Genomic DNA, 24,492 nt, shown 5'->3' with positions numbered 1-24,492 from the left:
ACTGAAGTGTTATGAGAACAATAAACAGCTGCTGGCATTCATTTTAATACACTGTGCACACATACCCACCAGGAAGTGAAAGTTACATGGGGATGATTACCTTATATACCTTGCAGGAGCTCTTTCTCTGGGGTGGGAGCACAGATAAATGCCTACCCTATCCTGATAGGACACCACTGACAGGCCAAAGTATGACCCTACCAAAAATCAACTTGGGAAACCATTGATTTTTTTTTTTTGGCTTACTTAGAAAGTGTGGGGTAGATGCTACTTACAGGAGCATGGGTGACCCCAAAGTAGATGCATTACTGAAACTGTCACCCCAGAATGGATGATGAATTCTCATAGCTGCACAGATGGAATCTTTACTTATGTTAGTCTTTCACACTATACTACAGAAACCATAAGTCTATGTTCAATGAAGGCAGAATTACATGTAACTCTTTGGAAGGTTCAAGAGTGACTGGATGAGACATCGGGTGATGGTCTAATGACCCTCCCTGTATCCTGTTTCTGAGGAATGTCAGCAGCCAACAGGTCTGATTTTGAAAGTTCCTAGTCACAGCTGCTCTGATGAAGATGATAGTGTCACACTCAGTGCGTGGCTCTACAAGATATACATATAGATTTAAGTGAACATGTTAGCATTCTTAGTTGCTCTGAGCTTTGTTAGAGTCTTGGGCATGGGCCAGATTCAACTCTAGTGAGCCTACCACTGGAATCTGGGGCTTATGTGGTGTAGACTTAGACTCCTGTGGAAACTACACTAAGTTTTTTTTAAATATAAAATTTTAAAAGTTTATTCTTTGAGAATTTCACACATGAACACAATGTATTTTAGTCATATTTGCTTCTCAGTGTCTCTTAGATCTCTTCTGTATTTGCCCCTCTGAGATTCATGTTCTATTCTCTTTTTTGATAACTCATTGATTCTACTTAGTGTTGGTCATGTATGCATGGGTCATCAATGGGAATATGAGTATGACCCCATCAGCATCACACCTCTAATGAAAGCTAACCCTCCCTCTCCTGGCAGTCATCAATTGCTAGTTACCTCAGGTGGGGTGGGATCTTATGTACCCTCTCCTCATCTGTGCTGTAATTCTGGATGTGGATTGAATTTGTTCATTCTTCCATTCATCACTCCAATTTAGATTCCTTGTTAGTTCCTACCTGGCATCTTTTGTTCATTCAGTTTTTCTCACTTCATTGTCTTGCTGCCTACATCATGCTCCAGAGTACATATGAACACTAATTCCTCAATCTTTCCTTGCTCCTAAATCTTCAACCAAAGCAGTAGCAAAAATGACTGCTCTATCACAACAGCAGAAGCCTATTTTGTTCTTTATTTGCTACTGATTAATCACTTATATATATATTTCCCACAAACCACTCTGTAGTGTTTACTCAGTCTAAAATGAAGTCATTTAAATTGGTTGTGTCTGAGTTATTTTTCTATTTAATGTTTCTGGGTTTTCGTTATTATACTTGATGACTTTTAACAAAAAACTGACAAGGAAACTGGAAGTAACTCCCTCTCTTTACAAATCCTTCATGCTTGCATCAATCCTGCTTTAACTCCTTCTTTCTTCAGCTTCTGCTTTCAAATCTGTCACTGCCTCCCACTGCTTTTTCTTTTCACCTCCACCAGCTTTGAGACAGAGGCACAGAAGGCAAGGTTTCTAAATGTCCTGAACTGTCGCCCTGGCAAGTCAGAGAGGAGAATGAGGGACTCATCCATCAGGCAGCAGGAGTCCCTGCTCTTGGGCACCACACACAGGGCCACAGTGCCCACGTAACTAGCTGCTGTTCTCTTGAACCTGTAACCTCACAGGTAGGAGACACTTGGATGTTAGACCCACAGAGGACCTTTAAGTCCATGGATCCCTACCTTTCCTTTCAATAGAACCATTATTTTGGAAAGATTCTCAATTTGAGAGATATACACATGAAATCAACCACTTGAAAAATTAGTACTGTTGTTCTATAGTTATAAGGCAGTAGGCTTGCATGATGACATCTTAGGCCAATTCCAAGGTCTTTTAATTGCTTCTCATAAGTAAAATAGTCCATTGGGGGTTAATAAACATTAATCTGTTATTTTTAAATTTAAATGTTAAATTTTACTTGAAATTGTGTGCACAGTTCAGTTACTTATACATCACCACTTGCTATCTGCACAGAATAAGTTAATCGTTTCAATGTCTTGATGAATTGGGAGGTGGTAACCTATACTTTCTTCTAACATCAGCCTCTTGTTTGGAAGGAGAGAATAGAAAATGGAAAATAAGGCAACTATCCATAGTAAACAGCTGTCAGTTCTTTGTTTTGTCATAACTATTCTTTTGTATATGAACCTCACATGGTAGGTGAAGGTGAAGGAGTAGTGGGATTTCCTTTGTAATAGGTGTCATTGTTAGCCTCACATGATTGAATTACTTTCTCATTTACTTATTATCAAATGTTCTTTGGCCATTCCATTATAGGGTCTTCATCCACACCCCCATCTTGTTAATCTTCACGTCTATAAGAATGCTACCCATCAGAGATTCTGCCATTTCACCCATTGCTCCCTACAGGAAGCCCTCTCTATGGCCTCTCATCATTATAGTCCCCATCAACCAAATTCTGTCTCTCTTGGGATAAATAGGTCTGAGGGTCTGAGTCTTAAGTTTTAAGCTTTCAAATATATATATTCATATATAATAGTCAAGCTTATTGTCATACTAGTTAGATTTTCTAGATGTACAGAGATGTATTTCAGTTAGATATGTATTCTTCAAATCTTTCAGAGACCTTCAGAATATAGCATTTAAAATGTTTTAATAACTTAGAACTTTTCATGACAATGAGACTTGTCTGCTCCTGGCAGCACCAGTTACTTTGAGAGAAAGATGGGAATCAAAGAGGCTCCTTATGGAGTTGGTTAGCCATTTGGGCAAGAAACTGCTCTTGCCTGGACTGTTGCAAAAACTGGACATGCAGGACCCACAGAGCAATTACTGCTGAACTTGCCTAGGTAAGACAAACCTTCGGGGTTCCTGCTTTATGAAAAAGTCTGCCAGACACATTCAGCACACAAAAGAAAGTGACAAACTGCCAGTACAGGCGGGACTGTCTTTGAAATTTTCTGCTTTGTGGAAAAGTCTGCAGGATATTATGGGCCTGTAGGCTGAAGATGGATGCTCCAACAGTACAGAAGAATTTTGGGTGACTGTCTAGGCAGCGAGATATCTCTGTCAATTCTAGAGTTTTGGAAGTTGCTTACAATGCACTTCTTGTTTACTTAGGTAATATTATATCCTTCAGGAGTCTTTGATGGAGTTGAAGAATAGTTATAATTATAGTTTTCCTTAGTTATGATAAAAGATAAAGTAGATATAAATATTGTAACTGTAATTCTTGCTTGATATCTGTTTTGTTATATGTAATTTTACTATGTTAAAGTTAAAACCTTCTTTTTTATTTAAATAGAAAAGGGGAAGTGATATGGGATTTCCCTCTGTATGCTGTGATTACCATTAATGAATAAAGAAATGCATTGGGCCTATAGTAGAGCAGGGTGGGGTGGAACAGAGCTAAGCGGGAAAGACTGTACTGAATTCTAGGAGAAAGAAGGGTCAGGGAGAACCATGGATCCACTGCCAGACAAAGTAGCACTGAAACTTTGCTTGTAGACCAGGACCTCGTAGTGATGTACAGATTAAAGGAGATTGGTTAAATTAGTGGTTAAAATTAAGATGTAAGAGTTAGCCAATAAGAAGCTTGAGCTAATGGGTCAAGCAGTGTTTTAAATAATATGGTTTCTGTGTGATTATTTTGGGGATAAGCTGCTGGGAAACAATAAGCAGCCCTCCTCTAACACAAGTGCATGATAGGTCTCAAAGTAGACACACAACACACAAAGAATATCCCTGCATTCATGAGGGCTGTAAACTTAAAGTGGATTTTAGGAGTCTGCTAAATTATCACTTCATTGAAATAAACTGTGATGATAAATTTTTCTAGAGAGATGTTAGTTGAAGGCATATGGACTTATGGCAAGCACTTGGGATGGCATGAAGAGAATTTATGGGCAGAATGAGAGATGAAGAAACTATAAGCATAGTTCATAATGTTATAGCTCTAATGTCTATGTCAATGTTGACACTGTTTATTAGTGAGAGCTGGAGAAGGACTACAGAAAGGGAAGGAATCAGTTTTAGGGAGGAGAATTAAATAAAATTATTCCAATTTAAATTTTGTCCTGTGGCATCTTTTTGTACATGCTGCTAATACTAAATAGATAGTTTGGAAAGTCCAAAAAGTAATTTTTTTTTTACTAGAAATGTATGATTTTAAAGCAATGGCATATATCTGAAGTGACTAAATAAGATGAAGTCAGCTATTTTAAAACAAGAGAGAGATTATCTAAAAAGCAAAACAAATCCCAGGATAGATCTCCAAGGAATAAAAACATCTCAGAATAGTAAAAGGGACGGATCCAGAAAAGATACCAGAGTGAACAACTCATAAGATTAAAGGGTCCTCACTAGAGCTGGGAAAGAGAGCACACTTCTAGACAAGTGGTTCATTTTTGAATCTTGTTGAGAGAAGAAGCAAGATGAGAGGATAAATGGCACTGTGTCTGGCAATACAGGGGTCTCTGGGAATTAATGATGGAGATTTCTGTGGAGTGGTGTGCATGGAAGCCAAGCTGAAGTGGGTTAAAGAGAATGGGAAAATAGAAAAAGAAGGAACTCTTACAGATAACATCACTGAAGCTTTCCAGTGGGCTTGAGGGGTTGTGAGTTCTCATTTGGGGGAAATTGAGATGGCATTTGTTAGCTTGTGATCAAGGTCTAGTCAGCAGAGAGTGGAAGTTTAGACACTTGAGATAAGACCTTCCACAAAAGGGAACTGGTTTACATACAGTTTGATTAATATTTCTTGAGAAAAATGTGGTTGTTTCTGCCATAATACACCAATAAGTTTAATTTTTGAATCTTCGTATCTTGCATCTTCATATCCTTAAGAAAACTTAAATCATATAAAATCCATCACCAGAGCACTAACATTTGAGTTGTCAACAAATAATTGAAAATATAAGTAAATTTTTAATAAATAAAATTAACAGTGGATATAGGACATGAACATTCCCATACACACACACAAAAAAAAACAGAGGGAGAAAGAAATTATGCCTAATATGCCCATCAGATTCATGAAAAAATTTGACCAGGAAGAAAACCTTGGAGTGAGTAGGCATTGTGCAGGGACTCTGTATTTAATATAGTCCACTGTACAAGGTTTGTTTTCAGGTACTCTTCCTACAAAGCACAACATATCATTATGCTGCAAAAACCCATGTGAACTGTCTTTCAAATTATATCACTTTGTCTCATGAATGAAAAAAAGCAGAACTAGCTTGAATTTCAGAAAAATGCATTTAATCAGAAAATGACATATAATTAAGTCTATCTATCTATCTATCTATCTATCTATCTATCTATCTATCTATCTATCTATCTATCTATCTCTTATAGGACAACTAAGTAAGTCCTACTATTAAGTCACACAAAATGGTGACGGCATAGGCTGACTCCTCTCACTCTTTTGAGGACCTATCACTTTTTCTCCACTATTTTCTGTAACCTCTAGCAGCATTGAATGTTCTGGTAATATAATGCTTTATAATTAGGGCAAAATTTAGATATGAGATCCCAACTTATTGAAGATGGTGAGGAGGGTTTAATCATTTCAACTTTTTTTTATTGATTTTTATTGAGCTCTACATTTTTCTCTGCTCTTCAACTTCTATAGCAATCATGTTGAAACACTATATTGAATGCTTTTTTTTTGCTCCATGTTTAAGATCCTGGCCATTCAGAATTAGATCTCTAAGCTTCAAATATTGACTCTGCCAATCACTATGTGACCTTAACTTCTGTTTGCACCAAGTTACAAGCAGAGCTTACTCATAGGATTTCTGTGTGTAAGTGGTGAAATCATAATTTCTAACTAGTATGTTGCTATGCATGAGCAGCTGTTTAATAAGTAAAAAACGAAACAAAAAAAAACAAAAAGAAAAAACTCAACTCTATGTGAAGGCATAAGTCACAAAACAATCCCACATCAGTTTGGAATTATGATTAATAGAAGGGTTATTTATTTAAGGGGAGAAACTTACAGGTCACTGTCCTAGACAACAGCCTTTGATGCAACCAGGAACAGAGTCTAGCAGCCAGAAGTGGAAGCCGGAAGCAAGAGAGCAAGAGCAGGGCTACCACTGCTTTTTAAAGCAAAAGAGACCACGCCCAAGTGGGCTGGTATCTTAAAGGCTATTGGCTGAAGGAACAGAAGGAGCTCCCACAGCACCTCCCCCTTTTGTTTAAGTAAGAGAGTTCCAAACCCAATACAAAACAATATATACTAGGAACAGATATCAAGTATAAGATTAGAATTACAGTCAGCATAAACAATATTAAGCAAGGAACATATGCTAAATGTTTTAATAAACATTCTATCCTAAGGAGTCTAAGCCTTGTATTGGAAACGGCTTGGTGTAACACAAGGGACAGGCTCATTGGGGTTTCTGTCTTCCCAGTACCCCAAAGCCAGCAAGCCCCAAAGAAATCACACAGAGAGTCTGCATTAGATATAAACTGATTGGCCCATTAGCTCAGGCTTCTTATTAGCTCTTATCACTTATATTAACCCATTATTCTGATCTATGTTAGCCATGTGACTCAGTACCTTTCACAGTGGGGCACATCACATGTTGCTTCTTTGGAGTCTGGGTAGGAGTAGAAGGAATGGACTTCCTCCTTCCTAGCATTCTCCTGTTCTCATCGCCCCACCTCTACTTCCTGTCTGGTTGACCCACCTATACACTTCCTGCCTGGCCAATCAGCATTTATTCAAAACATGATTGATAGAATACAGACAATTCTCCCGAACCAGCTTGGCTAGATCATAAGAGGACTGTAACTATGACTAGCTAATCTTCAATCCTATCGAAGGTCTGAGAAGTGAGATAATATTATTTGAACAGGCAGAAAGTACAATCAAGTAGCTTCTAAAGCGAACAATATATGACAGAGACAATTAGCTACCTGAGCAATCATACAAAGTCTCATTTTGCAACACTGAAGCAACCAACTTTGGCTATGGCCTAGCATAATTGACAGACCATTTTCAGAGGCAGAAAAATTTTCAAAACCATCTTGGCAAGATTTGACAGTTCTGCTTACCCATTTCCGGATATCATGTAACTTGTCAGTGGTTGAGGCATTGTCAGTTCCTTGCCCAAAGGCCAGTTTTGCCAAGAAGAAAACATGCTCCAAGTAGAGTGTCTTTGGTGCTCAACATTTTCTCGGGAAGAGATTGGTGCTGTCAGAAGCAGTCATGTCTCATGTCAACAAAACCCTAAGTTATTTAAATGCCATGTTCTACAGATCCACGAAGTGGTTGAAGATTCCCTATCTAAACAGAATACAATCTCTATATATCTAAAGAACCTAATTGATCTGACTGCATATACAAAAACATTAACAACTATTGACCTATAATAATTAATACCTGTATAACTTAAAGAGTAAAATGCCATGTCAAAATATTAAATAATCTGTAAATAAATGTGCAACAAATGAGGACAGTGACCTTAAAATGTGAACAATCTATAAGTATCTTGATTAGAGGTAGGAGTAATATATGATGCAATATGAAAATATATCCTAAAAGTTGTTTCTTTTGTGTACCAAATATGTCTGGAAGGCTTTTCATGAAGCAGGAACCCTGAAGGTTCATCTTACCTTTAGGCAAGTTCAGAAGTCATTGCTCTTTGTGTCCTGCATGTCCAGTTTATGCAACAGTCCAGGCAAGAGCAGTTTCTTGCCCACATGGCTAAACAACTCCATAAGGAGCCTCTTTGATGCCCATCATTCTCTCGAAGTAATTGCCAGGAGCACATGTGTCTCATTGTCATAAAAAGTTCCAAGTTATTAAAGCATTTTAAATGCCATATTCTGAAGGTCTCTGAAAGATTTGAAGAATACATATCTAACTGAAATACATCTCTGTATATCTAGAAAATCTAACTAGCATGAGTATATGCTTGACTATTATGGATGATTATCTATTAACTTATATTTCTTAATTATACATTGCATTTTAAAATGAGCTATACAAACACAGTACCTTAATCAAGATAAAAAATACAGATACATATAACAAAATTGACCTTAAATTTGTACCTTAAAACCAAGATTCATACCAATGCAAATTATTCATATCCATATCATATTCCCCTTTAAATGTAAACAAATATTTATAGAAAATATTTGGGAATATGGATGTGGTTTTTTTCTCCAAACTGCTTTATGCTGTTTATTGGGTGAAGTAATTTTTAAAGGGCATTTTTGTGGTGTTTACTGCGACCTTTCAGGGATTCTTGGTCCATCAAACCGTATTAGCCTGGAATGAATCCACAGGTTCTCATCCTTTGTGAAGACAAAAGAAGAACCTCTTTTCCAAGGCACCATATCCTTAGACTCAAATTCTGAAGTCAAGATACCTTTATAATATACATGCTGGTTTAACTTAGCAGCCCATCAAATGAAATAGCTCTCTGTACTTAGCTCCTTCACAGTCAAAAAATTCAAAGAAAACACAATAATACACATAATCCAGGCTCTCTGTGTATAGTCCATCTTTACGTGACTTATTTTTCATTACTCCTTTTAATCTATGACTGTCTGCACTCTGTCTCTTTAAATATTTTATTTTTGAAAAATGATTTGCTTCTTTTCCAACTCTCTATACTATTTTTTCTTCACTCTCCCAAGCCTGTGTACATTTATCCAACACTATGACCGATTTAGAGGTCTTTTTTAAAATCTGGATTTGGATTTGTCTTTATCACATATCTGTAATTATTTACTGTTCAGGAGCACTTTTTATTATTATTTTTTTTATTGAAAAAAAAAATTTTCCGCCTCCTCCCCGCCTCCCACCATTGTTATGGTATATATGGTACTTCCTGCTTGCTCTGCACAGTCCAACATGGTGGAAGTCTGTTCGTGCCAGAGACTGCTGGGTGGAAGCCATCCTCACCACCTCAACTCTGATACCCAGTTGGCCCATGCTGCCACCAACTAGCTTGCAGTACTCTATCCACAAACCCCATTTAAATGCTTGATAGCTGAACTTCCCGAAAGAATCAGAGCCATTTGTGCTGGCGAACCAGGAAGCACCGTTTTTTTTTTTTTTTTTTTTTTTTTAGAAGTCATGCAGTTTTTACTGTGCCCTACAACACCTTATGTGTGCAAGCCCATCTAGAAAAAAATTTTTTGTGGCTACCAAGAAACCATGCTAAATCTGCTCTTTTGTGTCTAGAATTTCTTTACAAGCTTTCTCAGGTTTTAAGTGGATTTTAGTTGGCCATGTGGGTGCCAATTTGTTGAAGGAGAGCCACTTGTTGATTTCTGGCTCCTTATCCCCAAAATAATTACACAGAAACGATATTATTTAAAGCACTGCTTGATTCATTAGTCCTAGCTTCTTATTGGCTAACTCTTACATCTTAATTTAACCAGTCTCCATTAATCTGTACACCACCATGAGGTCTTGGCCTACCAGCAAAGTTTCAGCATTTCTGTCTCTGACAGTGACTCTATGGCTTCTCCTTGACACTTGTACATACAGATATGATATTTATTTTAGTCAAGGGAACACATATTTATACATTCACACACATTCTTGTCTACATGTGTGCAACTTCCCCTGCTTTAAACAGACACACAGCTTTTCATGACCCTTCAAAGAAAACCTGGCTCTTTATTCTTCTGACACTCATAATCTATCCCCATTCTCATTTCTGTCTCATTTCATGCTCTTGCCTCATTGTTCACCAAGCTTCTGTCTTACTGTTCTCTTAATTCCTAGATTTCTGTGGTCTTCCTTGTTATGGTACTTTGAATGTCCTACTGTTTGACATGTTCTATCACGGTTTTTAGTGTGGTGGCATCTTGTCTCATTCTTTAATATCATTCCCACTGATATATTAAAATATATCCCACTGATATTAAAATATATTACCTTGTGCTTGAACACAGGAACATTGTTTTCTTACTCCAAACTTCAGCGAAGTGCAAAGTGGTCCATTTTAGTTGTTCACATGTTTGTCCCATGTCTAGTAGGAGACTTGCCACCACAAAAGGGAAATTACTATTTTATTTTCTTTTTTTGCATCATCAACAAGTAACACTGTAACTGGTACATGAATAGATTTGTGTACTAGACAAAGAAATGATACATATGATTAATAATATTCTTGTATTGAAACTAAATGTGTTGGTTGAATGGTAGAAAAATCAGTGTCAAATATAAGCTTGTATTTAATCCATTTATTCTTTTAGCCATGGCAGTTCAAATTCAGAAACTTCCTGTTTAGAAAATACAATATTATTTTAGAAAATAAACTTCCTGGTGCTGTGGGGAAGAGACAGATTTGTAAACCTCAGAGTGAGGTTCAGCCTGCCGGAGGCCGCTGCGGTGCGGAGACCCCCGGGGAAGCCACTGTCACCATGTCTGACCAGGAGGCAAAACCTTCAACTGAGGACTTAGGGGATAAGAAGGAAGGAGAATACATTAAGCTCAAAGTTATTGGACAGGATAGCAGTGAGATACAGTTCAAAGTGAAAATGACAACGCATCTCAAGAAACTCAAGGAGTCGTACTGTCAAAGACAGGGAGTTCCAATGAATTCACTCAGGTTTCTATTTGAAGGTCAGAGAATTGCTGATAACCATACTCCAAAAGAACTGGGAATGGAGGAAGAAGATGTGATTGAAGTTTATCAGGAACAAACGGGGGGTCATTTAAGGGTTTAGATAATTATTTTTTTTCCTTTCCCCTTAATCCTTTTTTTTTTTTTTTTTTTTTTTTTTTTAAACAGTTCTTTTGTAATGTGGTGTTCAAAATGAAAATTGAATACTGGCACTCCATCTCTTTAGAACATCTGGTAATCTGAATTCTAGTGTACAATATTCATTATTGGTTGTTTTTGTTGTGCTGATTTTTGGTGATCAGACCTCAGCTCCCTTAATATTGCCCTTATTTTAAACAATTTCATATGTGCACAGAGAGGACACCCTTTTAAGGACTGTGCATTTTCAAGTTTGTGATGATAAAAAGATGGACCAGTGGGAGCTTTCCTATGACCTCCAGTTGGCCCTGAAGTTCCAGCATGCAGTTGCTTCACGCCTGGACCGTGGTTTTCAGTGGGAGATGGAAGGTCCTCAGAGACCTGAACTGTGGGAAAATGACCTTTCCTCAGCTTGAAGCTACTTTTAAAATCTGAGGGTCTGGACCAAAAGAAGAGCATCACGTTTGTAGTCAAGATGACAGATACAGTGAGAGTGACGGCTACCTCCAGGATGGCTTCACCGGAGAGAAGAGTAAGGCAGGCTGTCTGAAGATCCCAGGAAAGCTGTAATTTCCATCAGCAATTAGTAGGAAAGTTACTCTTGCAGAAGTGTACGCAACAGACACTGCTCCTTTTGATTCTGTTTGTAGTTTTTGGCCTGGGACATGGGTTTTCAAGGGACATCGTCTGTACCAGCTTCATTAAAATAAACAATATTTGTAAAAACCGTAAAAAAAAGAAAAATAAAAGAAAATAAACTTCCTGTTTAGAAAATAAAACAATATTCATTTTTCACAGTTTACTTTCTTCTTTCAGGGATTTTTAGACTATGTAATTAACCAACAAGCTATATTTAAATTCTAACTTTAGTGAGGCACACCTTTATAATTACATGTAGATCTCTTCTTTTAGACATTGCTGTTATGACATTACTTAACTATATAGCAAAATGGTATAAATCCAATTTAGAAATTAAGAATATAATTTTATATCAATTTTTACTATTTATAGCACATTTCTTCTGATTGTTGGCTCTTGGGTCATATGATAGAGGATCTTCTCTATTCATTTTCTAGTAATATGACTTTTTATTAGCTATGATAAAGAATATCATTCTATATTTGGAGCTTCTAAATGGTGGATGTTGTACTGGCTTATTCTTTCTTTTCTTTATTGGACAACTTAAAAAGCTTCATTGCAAGTTCATCAAGATAATTTCAGTCACCAGATGGGAATTTGAATTAAAAATTAAAAAAATAGAATGCTAATTTATTAACTAATCATGTGAGTAAACCATAATCATATTTTGTCATCCATGAAAATGCACATATTGCCACCTTTAAAACAATTCCAAATCCCTGTTCAAGGAAAATGTGGTTTATATAATGCCAGAAAATGTTACTGAATATTCTGACAACGTAAATCTTCCTAATAGTCAACATCACAAAGTTCTAATCACATGTTAAACCTTGAGTTTTAGTCTAAATCCAGATCCTTGCTGGAGCGTCTTCTTAAACCTCTACTGTCTGTGGGCATTAACACTTTTGGAGGACCTGGGAGAAGACTATGTTCAGCATCCCGTTTCTCCTTTCTGGGTGCATTTCCATTCATCAAAACCCAGGCCAGTGGTTTTGAGCCCCAATAGGCCATGCTTGCTGTCATCCACTTCATAACATCTTCTTTGCTGCTGTGATATGAAATCTATAGATTATAAACTATAAAGTGACTAGTAGTTACAATAAAGTTAATGAAAGTCAGGCTTCATGTTTGCCCACTCACATGGCCTCACCAAGGCTCTTAGTGAATCATTTGGTTTTTTTTTTTTTTTTTTTTGAGACAGGATTTCTCTGTAGCTTTGGAGCCTGTTCTGGAACTTACTCTGTAGACCAGGCTGATCTTGAACTCACAGAGATCCACCTTCCTCTGCCTCCCAAGTGCTGGGATTAAAGGCATGTACTACCGTGGCCTGGCTTGAATGAATCCTATATTTTTATAAAATCTATAAAATTAAGACATTTGTGTTAGCCAACTTTCTCTTCCTGTTTTAAAAAAATGCCGGGGTAATATTAATCAAAAAATATGAAACTTATATTTTGCTCATAGTTTGTGAGGTTTTAGTCACTTGATCCTGCTGCCTTTGGGCCTGTGATAAGGCAGAATGTCCTGGCAGGAATTCAGCCCAGGGGAGCTGCTTACCTCATGTCTGTTATGAAGCAAAGAGAGAGGAAAAGCTAGGACCTGGGATCCAGTATCCCCTCCAAGAGCATTCTTCTAGTAGCCTTTGATCTCCCTTGGCCCTGTTGATTAAAGGATTTCCCCTCAGTACCACAGGCTGCAGAGCCAGCCCTTCACACAGATCTTCCCAGTGTCTTGGATGAAATCACCCAAAGGCACCGTCTTTTCCCGCTCAGACTTCTCTCCATCATAGTTCCCTCTTGTTGCTGACAGGAGAGTAGCTGACGGTTGCTCTGGGTTCATGTAAGGAGAATGTTAGCTGAGGAGCTACTTAGCTCTGCATTAGTGTAGTAGATGGTTTAAGTAACTTTCTGTTGTTAGTAATATACTCTAGTCTATCTTACTGTAGATGTGAGTCCCAGGAAAACCCTTCCCCAAGAACTGGCTCCCCTGGCTTCACAGCACAGAGGTGAAAGACTAACCTTCACACTGCAGAGGGGCGCATCTGCCAATGCTGGGGGCAGGCGGATCTCAGTGAGTTCAAGGCCAGCCTGGTCTACAAGAGCTAGTTCCAGGAAAGGCTCCAAAGCTACAGATAAACTCTGTCTTAAAAAAAACCAAAAAAAAATGAAAAAAAAGAAAGAAAGAAAATAAAAGAGAGAGAGAGAGAGAGGAGAGAGAGAGAGAGAAAGAGAGAGAAAGACAAGGGTGAAACATGTGGCCTGAGAAGCTATTCTTTAAAAAAAATGCAAACCTTAGATATGTCTGATTTTATTAGCAGAAGATTTGAATTGTTTCAATGCCTAATGAAAATACAAAATTTTTCCCCATGAAGAACTTACTCAATAGCACAGAATAGAAGATTATAAATACATGCTAATGTTTTTGGCTTTTGTGATGGGAATCAAGCATCCAGAAGCACCAGGATGCCTTCATTTGTGAGCCCAATCCCGCAGCACTACAAACAATAATATCATATGTTGAAATTGCATTTGCCATGCACTCCAGCTGCAATAATGAAAAATAAACATTGATCAATGATGCCAGGGGAATGAATTATACTTTTAGCTTCCCTACCAAAGTAATATTAGAATATTACTCTCTGATAAAGAGAAGATCAAACAATATGAAATAAAAACTTGTAGAAAAAGAAAAATACTGCAGAAGTGTGCATATTAACAACACATTATTTTTCTTGATTTTATGATTTTGTGTTGTCAGGTTTAGCCCTTTGTAATGTGTTGAAATTTGTTTTCTTGATCTAAATAAGTACTCATTGAAATACTTAATATTGTATCCATTATTCTTTATTAAATTTTTAGGAAGAGACCCCTAGGCAATAAAATTTCAGGGAGTTAAGGCTGGATCTGTCTTTGGGTGCTACCTATACAGTGCCTAGTCCAGCTTTGATATGAAGGCTTTTGCCTTGTCTTATTGTATCTTGTTTTGTTGTATTTAGCTGTTGTCTTTTGGAGGCTTATTATTTTCTGAAAGGAAATTGAAGGGATGTGGAACTTGGGGAGAGGGATAGTGGGGGAAGCTGAGAGGAGTGGATGGAGAGCAAACTGTGGTTGAGTTGTATTGTATGAGAGAAGAACGTGTGTGTGTGTCCATGTGTGTGTGCATGAAGAACACACACACACATAAGATCAGGACAACTCAGAACTTTAAAATGAGAAAACTTTATTATAAAGATGTGAGACTGTGCCACCTCACCCGCAAGTTCCCAGTTTTTGCCCTGCAATCTTGTCTACTTCCCCCTCTCCATGCGGATGACTATATGATTTTCTTTGGGTTCACTTTCTTATTTAACTTCTATAGGATCACACATTATATGCTTAATGTCTTTTAATTATGGCTAGAAACCGATTATGAGTGAGTACATCCCATGTTCCTCTTTTTGGGTCTGGGATACCTCACTCAGGATAGTGTTTTCTATTTCCATCCATTTGCACGCAAAATTCGAGAAGTCATTGTTTTTTACTGCTGAGTAGTACTCTAATATGTATATATTCCACACTTTCTTGCGGGTGAGGTGGCATGGGGCAAAGGGGAAATGGGATGAGAAATATGAGAAGGTGAGGATGGGAGGAGCTCGGGGGACACACCTTCTTGCGGGTGAGGTGGCATGGGGCAAAGGGGAAATGGGATGAGAAATATGAGAAGGTGAGGATGGGAGGAGCTCGGGGGACTGGGATGGTTGGGATATAGGAAGGATGGATACGGGAGCAGCGAAGTATATATCCTATCTAAGGGAGCCATCTTAGGGTTTGCAAGAGACTTGACTCTAGAGGGGTTCGCAGGTGTCCAGGAATATGTCCCCAGCTGGTACCTTGGGCAACTAAGGAGAGGGAACCTGAAATGACCCTATCCTATACTGATGAATATCTTGCATATCACCTTAGAACCTTCATCTGGCGATGGATCGAGGTAGAGACAGATTCTTAATTTGGAGCAACGGTCTGAGCTCTTAAGGTCCAAACGAGGAGCAGAAGGAGGGAGAACAAGAGCAAAAAAATCAGGACCACGAGGGATGCACCCACCCACTGTGACAGTGGAACTGATTTATTAGGAGCCCGCCAAGGCCAGCTGGTCTGGGACTGAATAAGCATGGGTTGATTCCGGACTCTCTGAGCATGGCGGTCAATGAAGACTGATGAGAAGCCAAGGACAATGGCACTAGGTTTCAATCCTAATACATGAACTGGCTTTGTGGGAGCTTAGCCTGTTTAGAAGCTCACCTTCCTGGACGTAGATAGAAGACCTTCGTCTTCCCGCAGGGCAGAGAATTTGGACTGTTCTTCAGTATCGAGAGGGAGGGGGAATGGTGTGGGGGGAGGAGAAGAGGAGTGGGGATAGGGGGAGGGGACTGGGGGGAGGGGGCAATATTTGGGAGGAGGGGAGGGAAATGGGAAACGGGGAGCAGGTGGAAATTTTAATTAAAAAAGAATAAAAAATTAATAAAAGAAAAAAAAAAAAAAAAAAAAAAAAAAAAAGATGTGAGACTGTGATTCGTAAGTAATAAACACAACCTGATGTGAGCTGTAGCTGATCATGGAAGCTGTCGATGATCCGATTCTTTGAAACATCAAAATTGAAGGACACTCTTCAGGAAAGGGAAAGAACACTCTTCCCTCAGTACTCACGCAGCTCATTTCCTGTAAAATCAGATAAAATGCTTTTGTACTTCTTTGTCAAAGTCAAAGCCAAGACAAATAAATGATAAAATGCATATCTGAGCATTGAAATATATGCCTACACATGGCGAGAGTCTTGTGATAGCTTGAGTATCAGAGTGTGTTCAGTTGCTTACTATTTCACAAATGTCTCCAAATATTTGCTATCAAGACTAACAACCCAAATACACGTGCACACACATGCACACACATGCATACACGCACACACATGTGCACACACTCCTCTAGGCTTCCTGTAGATATCTGTTCATTTGTTCATTACATCCTTCCTTTCTTTGTTTCGAAGTCATTGCTGTTACTCTTTTGTGTCTCTGTGTATATTTGTACTTATGTGTAGGTGCAGGTGTGTGTGTGTGTGTGTGTGTCTGTGTGTATCTGGAAGCCAGAGATCAATATTGAGTGTCTTCCTCAATCACTTTTGTTTTTTGAGACAGATTCTCTTACTGAACCTGGGGCCCACTGATTCATCTGGCCATCTGGCCAGCGAGCCCCAGGAATCTTTGTGTTTCTACCTCTTAGCATGGAGTTAGGGTGTTTCGGGGCACAGTTTTCACATGGGTGTTGGAGGTCAAATACAAATTCTCATGCTTGCAAGCAAGCACTTTACCAATGAACCATTTCACAGCCTGTTTTGTTTGAGACAGAGTCTAATTCTGTATCCCAGGCTGGCCCGAAAGTCTGGCAGATGATCCTCCTGCCTCAGGGTTCTTACTGCTGAGATTATAGGTATGAGCCTCTATGTATGGTTGTCTCCCCGCCTTTTTTTCAACACTCTCAGTAACTTCTTTTATCCATTAAAAACACACTGGTCACAGTACAGTGTAACTACAGTTCTGAAAAATAAGGATTCACAGCTCACCTAATAAAATGTAAATGCTCCAGGCTGGGCCAAGACCTCTTGTTCTTATCTACTGCCAGACTAAAGGGACTCCTTTCAGAGAAGTCTGTTTCCATGTTTCGGTTCTATAAGTAAGCACAGAATATCCTCAGCTCACACTACATTTGGCCAGTGGCTGACCACAAAATGGGAATTTCTGCCTGGACGCACACCTGGCTATGACATCTGGCTCCTGCCGTATCCCTGCAGGCCTACAGAGTTATGTAAAAACTGTTTTTCTAGAGGGAGGGCAGGACTCCTAAATGTTACTCTTAAGTCTAATGATACAGTTGCCATTAGTTCAGAGTGCTAGTGCTATGGCTATAAAACACCAGGTGCTGGAAATACATTTGGAGACTATTCCCTATCCAAATTTTGTTTCGGGGGACGCTTTCACCTAATTCTCTCTTCTCTAACAGCAAAATCTCCATCCAAAACACCCATCATATCAGTAATAGACACTTTGGTAGATTCAGTTTTGGCCAAGCTCTGTGCCTAGCACTTCACTGTATTAACTCATTTAACACTCACTCACAAATGCCCTTAAGGCAGGCACCACCATTACATGTTTTCCAAAAATGAAGCATCAGAAACATGAGGCAATTTGGTACCCTGAGACAGCCATATAGTGAATAAGGGAGTTGAGTTGAGAATTAAGTTCATGTATCTGTTGACATTCTAGGCTTCTAATTTCTTTGAATTATGTACAGATAATCATTTTTAAAAATTTTAAGCAACCTAACATAATATTTTAGTATTTTGATAACCATTTACCACCACTACATCTCTTGTGTATCTTCCTCAACAGGCTTACAACACAGTTCTCCCTGATCAGAGTGTTCTATTTACAGTCAATCCATATCTGCATCTCTAGGAAGACAGGAAGGCAAGTCTGAATTGCTTTGGTTCTCTTGACTAGAAAGGATGTTCAGAGGCAAAGCATGTAGTCAGTGTGCTTTAGAGCCCCTTGTGGCTCAGACTCTTCCCTCATCTATAAGATGCCACAGATGCCTCATCTGCAAAGTGAGTGGCTGTTTATATATCCCAAAAATGGGCTGCTTAAAAATCAGATGCCCACCCTACATGCTATAACACAGGGTATGATGAGTATGATGTAGACTACATTACGTTCAGTTGCTGGTCCAGCCCTGAGAAAATTTAGGGCACCTATGAATGCTTTTATTTTCCTGTATATTTTGTAGATTAGGGAGTACCCAAGAATTCTAACACCACTTAGGTTAGCTTTCCCCAGTGTATTGAGTATTCATCTGCATTCAGAAAATACCATGCTCTCTGATGTTTTAAACACTTGACTTCCACTATAACATTAAGTTGGTCTTTCCGGTAAGACCTTCCCATAAATAGCCTATAGCATATCAGCTTTAATCATACCAAGTTTTAAAATTTAACTATGGTTACCTTTAGCTTTGGATGATAGTGTTATTTTGTTTTTAATACATCAGCTGTTAGGTATATATTGTATGGTTAACTTCCATTCAAATGGTGTTTGTTTCCTGTGAAAATTTCCACTAGATTCTCCCTTTCTGGTAAGAGAGGGGTTGGAAAGATGGCTCAGTGGTTAAGAGCACTGGCTGCTGTTGCAGAAGACTGGAGTTTGGTTCTCAGCACCCATGTCAGGCACATAACACCATGGAACTCCTGTTTGAGTGGGTATTATGACTCTGCTGGCTTTTGTAGACATCCCAAACACACATATAAATAAAAACAAATCTTTTAGAAAAAGAGATCTTTAAAGAATGAACACAATCAAAATGCCACCAGTGACAACTAATTGCATGGCTGTGGATTGAGAAATCATACCTTGGAATGATGAAAGTAATGAATAAAACAAGAACTGGATGAATTAGATCAATGGTTTCTTGTCTGCATGAGTAGCTCTGGTAAGCCTAAGAAGTTTTTGAGTAGGTGTTTTGAATCCATAGGGATTTAATCCCAGTGTGCTGACTGAACAAAGGTGCATCACTCTGTCCGTCTACTTGGTTACCTGTATGTACTTTCCTGCCAAATTGCCTTGGTTAAAATCTTAGGTCTTTAGTTGGCAACTGAAAGTCCTTCAAAGATTGCTTAGCTTCTTTATGATATAATTTCCTTCTTACTAACCACATAGAGGTAGTAGGAGGAATGAAATTGATAAAATGTGTTGCATATTTAGCCTTGCCCATGATCATTAGAGAGCATGCACTATTTATGAAATACATATACCATGAGAAGACAGGTATACTGTCTTTTCAACAGTCATATTCAATATTATGTGGATCTTGGTTTTATTGAACATACAGAGTAAGCTAGCACATTGGCCCTTCGGCTTTCTGACTTTGAAAGAAGCAGGCAGTGGGTAGGCTGCTCTTTCAGACATGGTACAAGACAATGAAGTTTTGGTTAAAAACTTCTCAATCTGAATCCATTTTCAAAAACACTTCTTAGAACAAAAATCCCATCGTTTATGCATGGCCATTAGAATTTTATGTCTCCATGTGACAAACTGAAATATTGATTGAGTCTTCTGAGAACTGGCAACAGGTCGAAATCTGGGCAGGGTGAGCGATTGTGTATTATGTATATATGTGTTTATATTTAAAATCCAGGACAACCTTTGTGTGTGTGTGTGTGTGTGTGTGTGTGTGTGTGTTATTGAACCATTTATCATCACAAAAACTTTCAAGGCAGGGAACCATTTATTTTTGGTGCCCTGAGCCTATTGATTCCTTCTTAGAATAATATTCTCAGTGCATGCTCACAAGAATAATAATCACAGAGGAAACAAATTAGTTTAAAATACAATTTTCATAAGATTTAAAACCTTCCCGTGCCTCAAAGCACATGTTCTTAGTCTAGACAAACTGAACTGAAGAACTGAGAAACTACTTCATTTAGGCATGGATACAAAACATGGATGGAAATTTCTATATAAGGTTAAGAATGTGTAGAATGGAAACTGTATCAAGAAGGGTAATCAAAGCTCTCATTAATTTGGAGCTTAAGTCTGCCTTCTGAATTCTGAGCTTTTTCCTTTGCTTAATTTAGTAATGTTCTGTTGTTGTGATGGTTTGATTGTGTTTCACAAATAAAGCTTCCTTGGAGTCAGAGGACAGAGCTAGTTACTAGCTGACCAAAATTAACCACAAAGGTTTTGGAGGACTGTAGACGGATAGGACAGGAAGTGGTGAGGTGGGGTGGAGAGGAATAGAGCAGGTGGTAAAGAACTGATGGCTTCTCTGCTTCTCTGATCCTTCAGATTCTTACCCCGATATCTGACTCCTGAATTTTTATTGATAAGGAATAATTAGATTAACACTTAAGTGCTCTTTAGTTATTAGAATATGATTGTTTTCTTTCTGGTGGCCATCTGGTTTACTTTTTTAAAGGGCTGCTAGTTTAGTTTGTTCTTAAGCTTTAGTGAACTTCCTTGGTCGTCCCTACTGTTTTTCTGTTGTTTGTTGCTGTGTCTAAAGCACCTTCTTCCTCTCACTGTTGGGCACTTAAGTGTAAGCTTTAGATGGTGAAGCAAATAAAAGCGATCTCACTAACAAACCCGTCCTCTTCAGATTAGGCAAGCACCTCTCAGGGAGCTCACTCCTGCTCCCACGGAAGTGTAAGTAGGAGCTGTTTGGACAGCTTCAGGGAAAGCCCTTGTAGAAACTGTTTGAGTCACAGCAAAGTGACAGCAGTTCAGTCAGCTTTACTGGAGGACCCTATCCTAAGAAAGAGGAACCCCCAAATCTCTCAGTAAATTCTCATCAATGTATAGTGTATAATCTGTCTCTGTCTCTTCCAGAATCGAGGAATTCAAACATGACCCTCCCAGCACCTCAAAACAAGAGCCTTCTCTCTCCTCCCTTGATGTCTCTCCCCACCACACTCCTGTGTTCTGTTCCTTCCTGATCCTGCTCTTTTCCCATGACTCCAGAGAGGAGTGAAATTGCTCAAAGTTCAGTGCCATGAGATACCAGTTATTGATCTTGTACAGGTTTCCTATTGCTGTAACCCAGCTCCAATTAATATTTCTATTAAAATTATTTAACAAATAAAATTAATAAAAGGGAGAATGTATATTTACTAAACATCTTTCACATGCTAGATGCTGTGAAATGAATTTTTACATATTAGTTTTTTTTATTAAATCTTATAATAAAAAACCAGTGAATTAGTCAGAGGAGCAAGACAAAAAGTGAACTGGTAGGCATTTAAAAGAGAAGTTCACATTGGATGAGTATAAAAATTGAATATTAACTAAATATGGGGAGTATTTAAAATTCATAGATCCCATAAGTTAGGGCTTGTGTCTACCTTCCTGTGTCATGATCGAGATCAGGACCCAGTGCAATAGGAGCCCCAGAGACTATCTCAAAAGGGTTGGCCAGATAGGGGATCAGAGTGAATCAGAGCCAGACTGAGTGAGGCAATGAGCAGACTAAGTAGGAGAGGGTCAGTAACTGAGAGGAACCCCAAAGCATTTCAGCCATTGTTCTCAATGATCTGGAGGGTTCTTAAATGGAGCATCATAGTGACTGAGACATTGATTTTGGAGTCATATTTTTACATGCATAATAAACCCCAAAATTTCCATTTAATAGATGGCATGATAACACAGATTCCATAACCTTTCTAGTTTTCTACCAATAAAATATAGATTGTAATAAAATCTAATTAATTTAGACAGTAATATCTAACCCATAAGATTTTTTGTGAACAGTATCAGTTATATTTACACAGTGCCTGGCACCTATCAAGGGATTCAATTAGTACTTACTTTACTCTGCAGTCTCCTATACACCATGCTTCTAAGATGTAAACCAAATACTTGTGCATTGAATGGAGCCTTAAGGAAGCCTGTGGCTCTGCTCAGACCCATGGTCCTCAGCCACCAGATTCTAGGTGTGCAGCTGAAGATGTAATGGGAGCAAATGGGTGACTATAAAATTGTCCAATTTATCACAATGTTGTTATTATCTCTGGAGAAAACCAAGCCCAGGCAAAGCTGATGAATGAACCAGATATGGTGCGGAAAACATTTCCTTCTCCTTTTTGGTTTCAAGCCTATTTTTGAAATCATACAGCTCTCTGGCACAGCACTTGAAGGCACAAAGGCAAAAGCTACTGCCACTGGAGGGTCTGCCCAGCTGTGGCTGGCACTGCTGCTCATCTGAAAGTATGGATCCACATTACTCTCCACCCCAAGGGACCAAAATGCATCTAGAGGGCCTCAGGGTGGGGATTCTGATGGTTTTTTGGTGACCTTGCAGCACATAGGCAAACCGCGGGGGCGTTTCCTGGCACTGAGTAGTAGAGAGGAACTCAGGAAACTAGGATGAGCATCAGTAGGAAACCAGGGCAATAGCTGGGGCTTTTCCAGTCCTCTGATATCTATTAGAAAACAAAGCAGATGACAACGGAAAAGGATATAGAAAAGAATAAAGTTCCTTCTCCCCATTGATCATTAAAACTTCATTGTAGTATGATTTCTAAATGATTTTAATAATAAAAACCCAGAATCAGATATTAGGGGGTGAAAGCTGAAAGATTAGAGAAGCAGGGCAGTTAATCACTAGTTCTTACCTCTACAAAATCCTCAGACCGAGTGGGGTGACCTGTTTCAAGTCCTCAGACTGATTGCACTGAGCTCCTGTCTCCTTCTCACTTACATATCTTCCTCCACTAGCCATCTCCCCTCTTGTCTCCCCTTTAATAGTGCTTGGATTAAAGACATGTGACTCCCAAATACTGGGATTAAAGGTGTGAGTCATCACTGTCCAGCTCTGTTTCTCTTTTAGACTGATCAATCTTGTGTAGCCCACGGTGACCTTGAACTCAACAGAGATCATTCTGCCTCTGCCCGCTGAGTGCTGGGATTAGAGGTGTGTCCTACCACTGACTGGCTTCTATGACTAACTGGTGACTTGGCTCTGCACTCAGATCTTGGCAAGCTTTATTTGTTAGATCACAAGCAAAATGTCACCACACTTCATGGATGTAAATTTCACTCTCACACCAATCCCAATCCTCTTGTGTCCTGGAAGTTGGGACTAGATGCTAACTTGCCCTTTATTAATTTTGCAGCTCTGGGTGTCACACTATCAAGCGAGTCCTTTGTCTTTGTTCCCCAAGTGTGTCTGAGCATTGCTCTCCACTTGTGTGACTCTATCCCACCATATTTGTTTTCTAATGACTGCGAATCTTTCTCACCCTGGACAGCCTGTTTCCTAGCCGTGCCTTATCTATTCTTTCTTTCCCCTTGTTCAAAAGTTTTCTGTGTACCAGTTTCCCCTTTCAAGTCATCTCTTCTTTGGCTTGAGGCAACAATAGTGTCTTACACTGACATGCCTCAGCTGCATGTCTAGGCCTTTCACACTTACTCAGCTGATGTTCACATTACTATTCTTATTGGTGTGCTATAACTGAGAATCCTGTAACTTAGATTACGTCACTTAGTGGAGTCTGCGCAGCTGGCGAAGACTCGGTTTTATCAAAGTCCCTGGGATCTGAATATTGTTCCTTGACTCTATCCCCCTTTGTCATCACCATTTAGCTATTTCTTTAGCTTCTGTTTAAATTTTCACTATGTCTCCTTGCTCCTGAAAGCCATCCAAGAATGACACCATCTTAGTGCTTCTCCTGACTGTCTAAGATTTCAAATATTCCTCATCCTATATATTCACAATTAAATAGTTATAGTAATTTAGATGTTATAAAACTTATATTTTATCAAGTCTATTTTATAGTTTTCTTTTCATTATTATAATTTATTAACATGCATTGTATAATAAAGTGTACCAATCCTTGCTGTAGTCTGAAATGATTGTCAGTAGTTCCTGACATGTTTTGAAGCCTTTGATATTTATTTATCCATTATTCCTATAGTCAGTCGTTTAATAATTATTTATTAAACACTATATACCATTATGAAAAGCAATGATTGTGACGAATACCATCTCTATCTGCAAATAGATTACAATTTTCATTTCTAGATATTGAAATTGAAAAGAAGAGAATTAGCATAAGTCAACTCATTACATTAGTTTGCTTCTTTCCAAACCTCTTGTTTTTGTGCACTACCTTTGTGTCTCTCTAGGTTGCTTCCTGAGGCCACAACTCTGTTTACTTCACCCTTTATTGCTTTTCCTAGATATCAGAACAGAGATTTGTCATCACCTCTACCAGGGAAGATGAGACACTAATTGATTATTGGGATGTTTGTACTTTTGAGACTGGATAGTTTCCAATGACTTAAAATTTCTTTTATCTTCACAATTTTACTTTCTTTAAGCCACTCAGAAATCTGTTGTGTCCTTGAACTGCAATTGGATTAAAATATTTAC

The 24,492-nt window shown here is 38.6% G+C and overlaps 1 protein-coding gene across 1 annotated transcript; it reads left to right on the top strand.

Moving 5' to 3' along the window:
• The first annotated feature begins 10,473 nt into the window (after positions 1 to 10,473).
• LOC130874961 (small ubiquitin-related modifier 1-like) lies at positions 10,474 to 10,885 on the top strand. Its single transcript, XM_057770547.1, has one exon. The coding sequence runs from the start codon at positions 10,566 to 10,568 to the stop codon at positions 10,869 to 10,871; it is 306 nt and encodes a 101-aa protein (XP_057626530.1). The 5' UTR covers positions 10,474 to 10,565; the 3' UTR covers positions 10,872 to 10,885.
• Positions 10,886 to 24,492: the final 13,607 nt, after the last annotated feature.

Source organism: Chionomys nivalis, chromosome 5 (assembly GCF_950005125.1).
Source record: "Chionomys nivalis chromosome 5, mChiNiv1.1, whole genome shotgun sequence".
Taxonomy (NCBI): domain Eukaryota; kingdom Metazoa; phylum Chordata; class Mammalia; order Rodentia; family Cricetidae; genus Chionomys; species Chionomys nivalis.
This window is presented reverse-complemented; position numbering and strand designations above follow the sequence as displayed.